General features: G+C 39.8%; 1 protein-coding gene across 1 annotated transcript; it reads right to left on the bottom strand.

Moving 5' to 3' along the window:
- Positions 1-1,635: 1,635 nt before the first annotated feature.
- On the bottom strand, positions 1,636-9,084 carry LOC139459603 (zinc transporter Slc39a7-like). Its single transcript, XM_071241166.1, has 3 exons — positions 8,132-9,084; positions 4,300-4,511; positions 1,636-3,644 (listed from the first exon to the last, which is right to left on the bottom strand). Exons 1-3 carry the CDS (start codon positions 9,066-9,068, stop codon positions 3,393-3,395), a joined length of 1,401 nt encoding a protein of 466 aa, XP_071097267.1. The 5' UTR covers positions 9,069-9,084; the 3' UTR covers positions 1,636-3,392.
- Between the last annotated feature and the right edge of the window lie 1,131 nt (positions 9,085-10,215).

The raw sequence follows: 10,215 nt of genomic DNA, 5'->3' as shown, positions 1-10,215 counted from the left end.
GATTGATGAAATACCATGGGGCCCAGGTCAATTGAGAGGCATTGATAGTTATTTATAATAAAAATTCAAGTCACGCTGTGGCATTTGATGAGCTAACCAAGCAATATTGTTTGCGTTTATGTTTTCATAAACTGAAAAACGTTAAGGCCACTGCCACAGAGAGACTAATATTTCCTGACTGGCTTAGGATAGTGTTGCATTTATTGAGTTGAATGATGTCAGAGATTTTTTATTGTCCACAGTATTTCATAAGCAGTCTGTAAACTTATTATTGTTGATGGACCTGTTTATAAAAATTTACTTCAATATGGTTTTGTGTGTATGGACTTTTAATGTAAAAGTGTGCACAGTTGTTTTCAATTCATGCTTCTAAAACGTAAAACAATATTCAAGTTTACTGTTATTTAACGCCCCTGTGCAGAATAAAATGACCAGATTGTAGTTTTTCCAGGACTATTTGTATCATATTACAATGAATCAGTACTGGACATCTTATTGATAGCACAGCATAATTACAGCCCCAACAACAACACATATAACATGCCCAACCGAAGAAAATCAATTTAACATACATATAACAATGTCTGAAATGTTCGTGATGAACACATTACAGTTCGAAACCAGCACAAGGCAAGAAAGAGACAAATATTGATTGTGAGCAAGTGGGGTTTATTGGCGCTTAATCACTAAACAGGAAAGCCTTAAGTGACATACCATAGATGATACCATGGCTAAGGGAGACAACTCTGTAAGCAAATTGCAGCAACTTCACGCATGCTTAGAATTCCTTAAACACAAACATTGGGATTCACATGTTGTACATATGTTGGAAATAAAACCTGATTCTTTGACGTGGCCGGCAGGAGCTTGAACCACTAGGCTACCCATCACCCTATTTAATCTCTACCTACAAGTTTCAGCATAGAAACTTTACAAGTTTCAGCATAGAAACTTTACAAGTTTCAGCATAGAAACTTTACAAGTTCTTAAACAAGTGCTCACTACAAATCCAGTGTTCAAAATTAAGGGAGTTCTGGGGTCATCAAAGTTTGCTGCTATAGTATTTGAGTCCTAAATCTTAAATACCTCATCTTTAACACTAGGGTTACGACAAGGACCCCTTTTCTTTCAGGATTAATTTGAACACTGCACATCAATCAGCTATGACATACATTAATCGGTATTATCAGAAGCTACATACAACAAGAACAAATGTTGATGGCACAATCATAACCCTAACATTAGGGATTGCCATATATTTTTTACGTTAATCTTAAAAACAAATCAATATTCACGTTGGCACTGCAAAATTACGATGCGAGGAGCATAAGGAACACAGTCTTCCCTTCATGACATGCTAAGTAATATCTGCCTTGGTGATAACTGTTTTCATCTCCTGATCCTCACACCCTCCCCCCCCCCCCCCTTTAATTTATCCTGTTTCAGAGAAGTTCTGAGCGAGCAAAACACCACTCATTTACATGAGCTGACATCCATTCCATGTGAAGTCTTAGAAGGTGTAAAAGAGATGAGACACAGTCAGTGTTAAGTTTGACCACGTTAGATGACATGTGATAACCTACAAATGATGATACCAATATACATGTCGTTATTGAGCCGTTTCACACCGCATCATAGTATATTGGAGTTATGATCTGTTGTTTAGCACTGCACTCAGCAATATTCCAACCATATGATTTAAGTCTGTAAATAAATGAGTCTGGACGATGCAATGCAGTGAGTGACAACAAGAGCATGATTGGGATACAATGGCATGCATCAACCAAGTCACCAAGCCTGACCAGCTGATCCTCTTACAACAAGTATGGGTTGCTCGGGACCTATATTTTTACCCATATTCCCCAAGGGCCCATTGGTATGTCATCTTATTGTGGGGGGATGTCCCCAGGTGACACAGGGCATAGACTTCCACCTTCTTGGGTTGGTGCTGTCAAACCAAGGATCATCATTATCAGTATTGGGTGAATCTTGGATCCAAACCCAGTAGCTCCAAATCTGGACAATGAATTGTGGCACTGGACTAGCTGTGCCCAAAAACCAACGCATGGCATAATTCTAAGGGTTTATTTTATGGGAACAGCTCAAGAAAAGCTAGAGGAATAAATGAAGTTCAAAGTACCAAACTGACAGACCAGGTTCATCAGTAGTTCAAACACCTATTGCAGCTATCTCCACTAACTATATCATAACATCTCTGTTAACTAGACACATACGTATCTTGAATGTCTTAAAATGCAAAAATGAAACAGCATTTCATGCATATCCCCTTACTTACACGCCACATAAATACGAATTTCAAATTATGTGCAAATATCTATTGACATCATAGGAACAGTTCTGCTCAAAAGTAACTACCATTTTTCTGCAACATTATTTATATCAAGTTGTCAATGTTAATGACATTCCATAAACACTCAACAGAAAAACATTCACATATTTTAGCACGACGCTATATAAATATACTACTGTCGATCTGTGTTTAACATGTTTAACATGTCCAAGTAGTAGTTATTTTTGTACAGTACTGTAATGAGCATTACCAATAGGCATGATATGATCTTAAGACCATGATAAGAAAATGATTTTAATTCAGTAGTTGTTTTTCAAGATACATGCACAAATTTAACAAAAATACAGGTACAATACTAAGGAGTAACAGCATGTTAATACTTCAGACTTGGTTTGCAACATGCAAGACTAACAATGTACATAGCAAAAAATTCCCTCTTATAAGACCTTTGCTGTTTACTATCCGTTGTTTATCTCAGCTAAGTTGGTGATTGAGTTGGGTTAACACCGCTTTTAGCAATATTCCAGCTTCCATATTCCATATCTGACTTTTAATTTGATAAACAAGAGACAAGATATGACAGTTAACACACAGTGGACCCACTGATACAACAGTAACAGTAAATCTACAGGTTGGTTCCAGTTTCCCAATGTGACGTTAGCGCCATGACTTTTGCAATTCCCATACTCAAAGAAAGACCTATGATTTCGTAAAGAAGATCAGTTTGTGGATGGGACCCAACAAATCAGTAATGACTTGTGCCCTATACTATAAAACTACTAATATTCCTTTCAACACTTCGCGAAATATCAGACTTCATATCTCTTAACAAAGCTGTTGGAATGGTATCTGCAGTGACATAGATTGAAAAAATAACAATAAAAAAGAGAAATACCGACAGTTTGTACGAGTTTTGAAAAATAACCATCAATTCCAAAAATTATTGTTAACTTGTTTATGATTTCTTTTCAAAATAACAAACTCTACAGAAACCATGGTAACACAGATCCATCAAATCCATTATCAACAACCTGAGTTGTTTAGGAACGAGTACCAGTCATTGGCTAAAGACACCTGTCAATCACTCAAATTGACCAATCAAAACCATCATATATACTCCTACAAGTAAGGCTCCAATTTCTTTGATTGACTGGCTGAGCTTACAGTCCACAAGTAGTTCAGGTATAACAGACACAGTGGCGATGTAGATGAAGCCCCCTGCTGTGAAGGGGAGGATCCAGGCTGTAGCAACATCACCGATACCCTCGGCAAATAAGCTGCAAAGAGTCCCCAGCATGGCGCCTATTGCTGTAGAAAACTGAAGCATCATGGCCTGAAACAGAGAGAGAATTATGATATATACCCTGGACCCGTCCACCAAGTCTCTATCTCTATCTCTCTTTGCGCAAAATTTCTCTTGTTCATGAGTTAATCAAAATTTCTCTTCTAAAAGCAAGCTTTGCATAGATCTGCAATCTTAATCACAGCCTTGTATGAGTGATTCCTCAATTAGAAATGGATATTTAGTTCTAACCTAAAGAACAAAATGGTATCTATTTGACTAGAAGACATTTACAAAATGACTCAGATCTATTGTGTGCTCTCTAATCTGTTGCAATCATGGCAGGTTCAGATAGCCTACATTTAGATGATTGCACCTAGATTTGGAAACAGTTTTGTGCCTGTTATTAGGCTAGATTCCACTTTTAACAAGGTATCTTGTAATGGGATGTTCTCAGATCTTTGTGAAGCAGTAGCAGGCACTAAAATCCCATCCTAATGAGATTGATAAGAGTACTACTTTGATGGCTAAAGGGAGATAACTCATCTGTCTCCCAGCCAAAATACCCAAACAAAACATCACGGATCACAATTATTTGATGGGATATTTGTTTGTATCGAAGACTGAGCACACAATTTTATAAATGTTCATGATCCCTAACATTTTTTGGTCCGTATATTCACAGCACACATGTATTTTCAATTACCTTCTGTTTTGTGCAACCTGACTGGACAAGGATGGCAAAATCTCCAATTTCATGGGGTATTTCATGCAGGAATATGGTGATGGTGGTGATAATACCGACATTCTGGCTGATTAAGAACGAAGCACCTATAGCAAGACCATCAGTGAAATTGTGGGCAAAGTCAGCGGCCAGGTTAAGGTAGCCAGCCACCTTGATGTCCCCTTGCTCGGAGTCTACAACAAAATACAGAAAACAAAAGTTAGTGCAAGTAAATGGTATGTTGTGCTGACTCCAGGCAATATTAGAAAGGCCTGTAATAATCGAGTCTGGACCAGACAATCAAGTGATTGTTATTCTGAGCATCATCTTAACAGTAAGGGTATGATGAAACACAATCAACCAAGTCACTGAGTGAGTGAGTGAGTGAGTGAGTATGGTTTTACGCCGCTTTTAGCAATATTCCAGCAATATCACGGCGGGGGACACCAGAAATGGGCTTCACACATTGTACCCATGTCGGGAATCGAACCCGGGTCTTCTGCTTGACGAGCGAACGCTTTAACCACTAGGCTACCCGACCGCCCCACCAAGTCACTGAGCCTGACCACCTGCCTTGTACAACAAGTATAGGTTGCAGAGGACCTATTCTAACCCAGGTCCTAACCCAATCTCATTAAAATCAGATCTTAGTTCTCGCTACCGCTTAACAAAGATCTGAGGACATCTCATTAGGGGTCACGTCAGAACGACCTTTCATCTGACCAATCAGAGCCTCGCTTACCAGATCATGAAAGTGACAGACGGAATGTGATTTCTAATCATACAACCTCGAAAACTTAAACACAGGGTATTCCGAACGATAGGTACAAGCCTAACGACTGAATCCATATATTTGCCATTCCAGTATGTTCTTTTGTTCAGGTTTCAATTTTTTAATCGAGAATTTGTCAAAATATGTTTCGAAGCAAAGTCGCCAATTTGAATTTAGTGCCATAAAGCACGAGAAAGCTGCCTTATGATTGGCTAATGTCGACTTTCTGTCAGTCCCTCCATTGGTCGGTCAAAATTTGCGCAAGGTCGGTCTGGCGTGACCCGTAATGTGATGTCCTCAGATCTTTGTTAAGCGGTCGCGAGAACTAAGATCTGATTTTAATGCGATTGTTTTAGGACCTGGGTTAGAATAGGTCCTCTGCAACCTATGCATGTTGTACAAGGCAGGTGGTCAGGCTCAGTGACTCAGATCTTTGTTTAGCGAACTAAGATCTGATTTTAATGAGATTGGGTCCTAACGAGGACTTGACTAATGACGTTTTTAGACCACAAGGTGTGATAATGCAAATCAGTAACTAATCATCACATATACTCTTGGATCTAGTCCTGGAACGAGTCCAAATTAACTACCCGGGTACCCAACCCCTATAACCCGACCCTACCCGGGTACCCACTGCAGGTCTCAAGAGTTGGGAACACAATGTCTAATTGGGATTAGTTTAACTGTAGACCTGGCAAAAACTGTTTCGATACATGTATGAAACCAGAGGTTGATTTGAAACGCATGATTTGATCGTTTCATAAGAGACCATATGTCTATTATATGGTCTCTTATGAAACGATCAAATCATGAGTATACTGAAGTTGACTGAAGCTTTATCTTTACTCAAACATGTACAGGTCAAAAGGAATGTGTACACCATCATAAAGAAATGGGAACATTAGCAACTTGTAGTGACTTTTTGTCATTAAACAGTATGTCAAGTGACTAACTACGGGTCCGGGTAGTACTGTGGGTACCCAGGTCCTACTCAGGACCCACCCGACCCGAGTACCCGAGTTAACCTGACCCGAATACCAAAGTTTCCCGTCCAAGCCCTACTTCAAAATCAACTGGATCAAAATTGAACTGTGGATTAGTTAGATTTAGTTCATGGTGGTCTAACCTTTGTTTCTAACTGATAATAAATTGATTACTTGGATTATGGCTGTAAAAATAGGTTACTAATAAAGTTTCTCTAGGAAATAACTGTTAATGCAGAGATACCTGCCGTAGGAGGCAAACAAATGGCATTGGGTAGTCAGGCTTGCTGACTTGGTTGATGCATGTCATTGTATACCAGTTGAGTAGATCGATGCTCATGATGTCAATCACTGGATTGTTTGGTCCAGACTTGATAAATTACAGCCCACTTTCACATAGTTGGAACATTGCTGAGTGCTTATTAAACAACAAACATATAATGCAGAGGTGAATCTCGGGCAAGTGGAGAATGGCTCAAAGTGTTACACATCCAAGTTTGCAGCTGTTCTTTCACATACTATCTCATACTGTAATACAGGGAAACCCTGTTAGTCGGGACACCTGGATGATTTGATTTCTGTGTAAACTTGCTCGTATATAAAAGACCATTTCTACACTACAAGCTATGACTCTTTAATTCTGGTAACCTGAAAATCTGTTAAATTGGGAGGTTACACTGAGAACAGTTCACTGGATAAACAGGGAGTCATTGTCTTCAACAGATAACAAACATCAGGAAGAATACTGGATTTGTTCAACACAGCTCCAGGTAATCTGCATTTTGGCATAAAATACCCAAAACAAATCACCATTACACAACTAACGTTGAAAATGCATGAAAAATTGAAAAAAAAACCCAATAGAATAACAACACTCTGTAAATACTAGGGTGGGACAATACACCAATGCATCGGTGGATCGCGATATTTTACTTCCCGATACAAGTATTGATCATGTTGATCACCGTCGCACACTAAGTAAAAAATATCGATTCATACCTTAAATGTTTACTTTAATGGCTGTTACACCAAACACTAATTAGAAGTTAAATTTAGTAGTGAAAAAGTAAATATTTTAATACATTGTGCCATATTTGATACTGCCAGCTGTAAATTGTCAGTGTGCCACTGCCAGGTATTGGCCATCCTGCCTATGCAAAAGATGGCTTACGCACCACAAATATGAGTACATACAAGTATTGTGACACTTATCGGATCGTGAACAATGTATCGTGATATGTATTGGACCACACAGTTGGTGTATCGTCCCAGCCCTAGTAAATACCCAATGTAGCCTTTTCAGCTAACATGGCTAATGTACTGTATTTCTTAACAGAACTTTTTGAACTAATCGAGTGTAGGCATCACACATACATGAACTCTACTGCGTCAAATAATGCATTAGAAAGACGCCAAGTCTCACTTATTGTTAATCAGACATGTAAATTGCTGAACATTGAGAGTTTAGGCGACATGTTACAGACTTCGGCCAGCATTGAACAGATACAAATTAGAAAGCACCTTAACACCATTTTATGCTGAACTAAGTGAAAAATTGTTGTAAAAATACCAATAGACTGGACCCAAAGGAGTAACAATATAATGGAAGAAAACTATCAATACCCAACGTGAATGGTAACGTGAGTCAATATTCAAAGGCTCAAAATTTCTGGAGCCTTGATTCAAATTTGAATGTAGGCCAGTGACCTGCTGACCAACAGACTGTAATTTCCTCAAATCTAACCTTGCATTTTTGTTTGTTGTTAAGGCTGCACTCAGCAATATTCCAGCTATATGATGGCGGTCTGGAAATAATGGAGTCTGGTGTGATTGATATGACGAACACTGATCCACACAATTGGGATACATCGACATGCATCAACCAAGTCAGTGAGTCTGACCACCTGATCCTGTTAGTTGTGTCATGTAGTCGCCTTTTTTCGGCAAGCATGGGTTGCTGAAGAGCTGTTCTACCCTGGATCTTCCCGGGCCTCTAACCTTGTAGCTATATGATCATACTGATATGAATCTACTGACGTATGTTCTTTGGAAGATTTACCTTCTTTAGCAGATTCCTTCTTCTCCACTTTCTTCTCCTCCTTCTTATCTTCTTTTTTCTCTCCCTTCTTATCTTCTTTTTTCTCTCCTTTACTCTTCTTCTCTTCCGTCTTGCTCTCCCCCTCATCATCACTTGTCTTTGCCTTTTTCTTCTCCACTGGCTTGGCAGGGGTTGGGGCATGGGAGTGGCTGTGGCCGCGGCCGTCCCCCTTAATAAATCGGACAAACTTCTCAACCATGAGGAAGGCGATTATACCTGCCAGTACCCACAATCCAACCGACATGTTATGTCCACCATGTTCGTGGGAGTGTCCGTGATCATGCGAGTGACCATGGTCACCTCCATCGTGAGAATGAGGGGACACTGCATGTGGAATGAGATGAAGGAAGGCATCACCAAGGAGACCACCCGAGGCAAAACTTAACAATATTTTCAGCAGCGACTCATGTTCGGATGTGTTATCGAGAGGAATCACAAGCAATATGAAAACAGGTGATACGCTTATGAATGCTGTAGCACCAATGGCTTTGAGCCATAAGATCCAGTCTGTTTCTTTCGCTTTTGGGGGCTTAGGTCTCGCGTCTTCCCATTTCTTGTATTCCTCTGTGTGATCTTCGTGATGTCCACCCCCGTGAGAGTGGCCGTGCCCTCCATGGGCGTGCCCGTGTCCCCCGTGGTCGTGGGCGTGTCCATGTCCCCCGTGATCATGAGCGTGTCCGTGGCCCCCATGAGCATGTTCCTGTTGTTGTTCGTTTGCCTGCTTGCTGTATTTGAAAGAAGCCGGTTGGTCGTGGCTGTGTCCATGATCGTGAGCGTGTCCGTGGTCATGAGCGTGACCATGTCCATGTGCATTAATGATATTAGTCAAAACAAACCCAAAAATTAACACTGAAAGCATTAACAGCCGGTAACGTGATTTCACACTGGGAGCAGCCATCTTGGAACCTGACACGAGTTTGTGTACGTGGCGTTAGGTGGCGCTGCGAGCGATGTCAACAAATACACGTGGCTTTCTGTCAGTGCACCAGCCAAAGAACGAGTAAATTCTCACAGGGTGGAATCGTACCGTGATATATGTTGTTGATTTTCAATCACATGTTTTATATGAATAAGCTTAACATAATGAGCGAGGGAAAAAAATCTATCAATACTTCTTTTGATATTAAATCTATATCAAAATCGTTCACACAAGGCAAACGTTATTTGTCTGCCGTAGTCACTTAACGAAAATCCCTGAAACAGCATTGATGAATGATTACTTTAGCGTGACCGAACTGATGACATAATTGTGACCAAGATCCTCGAGTCAGTGGCCGGGTACTCGTGTAGTTAAATGGCGATTTTACGTGCGCATCATATGTTTAACTTTCTGATAACTTTTTGGAGTACTCACAAGGCACAATATGTCAATTCACGATCCGTCAACCAAATGATTTGGACTCGTACTCTGGAGATAAAGTCAAACGGAAATGTTCCGATTGTATCTACCTCTCGTGATTTGTGTCAGACTGAGAGAAAAGGTAAAAAATCTCCGTAGCAATCATAGTGATTAGAACACACACACCCTCAAATTTAAAATATATATATATATATATATATAAATAAAATAAAAATTAAAGAAATAGCATAAAATATTTAAAAAAAAATTATATTAAGGCGTTTGTATAGATATGCTCTTCGATGGAGGCGAATACCATAAACTATATTAAAATCATATTGGAATTTTCTCAACCACTCGGCCCCGATTCACAAACCTATCTTAGCTTACGACTATCGTAGGCAATGCTAAAGAAAGAAGATCATGACAGCCACAAGTCGAGTCGAGGTGCCGATTTCGCTTGAGTCGAGATGCCGTTTTCGCCCGGCGACGTTTTGCTGAAGTGCCGTTTTCGCTATAACCCCACACAAAGCATGGTGGCGGATATAGGTCCTAGGTGTAATGGTTGAATATATTGAGAAACGCATACAAAACGAAGTATCGTGGTGAATACATATATATCCCTTCTATTATTTTGTACCATATCTCCATCTGTTACAATGTATATAACCTCCATTTTGTAACAAGGTACCATTCCTCTATTCTG

This window comes from Haliotis cracherodii, unplaced genomic scaffold, assembly GCF_022045235.1.
Source record: "Haliotis cracherodii isolate W230 unplaced genomic scaffold, xgHalCrac1.p SCAF_13, whole genome shotgun sequence".
NCBI classification, from domain to species: domain Eukaryota; kingdom Metazoa; phylum Mollusca; class Gastropoda; order Lepetellida; family Haliotidae; genus Haliotis; species Haliotis cracherodii.
Note: the sequence above shows the minus strand (reverse complement) of the source record. Positions and strands in the feature narration are given on the sequence as shown.

Coding starts and splice junctions, on each gene's coding strand:
- LOC139459603 (XM_071241166.1), bottom strand. CDS start 9,068: ATGGCTGCTCCCAGTGTGAAATCACGTTACCGGCTGTTAATGCTTTCA. Junction 4,512..8,131: donor GAAGGAATCTGCTAAAGAAG/GTAAATCTTCCA, acceptor ATTTTGTTGTAG/ACTCCGAGCAAGGGGACATC. Junction 3,645..4,299: donor CAGGTTGCACAAAACAGAAG/GTAATTGAAAAT, acceptor TCTCTGTTTCAG/GCCATGATGCTTCAGTTTTC.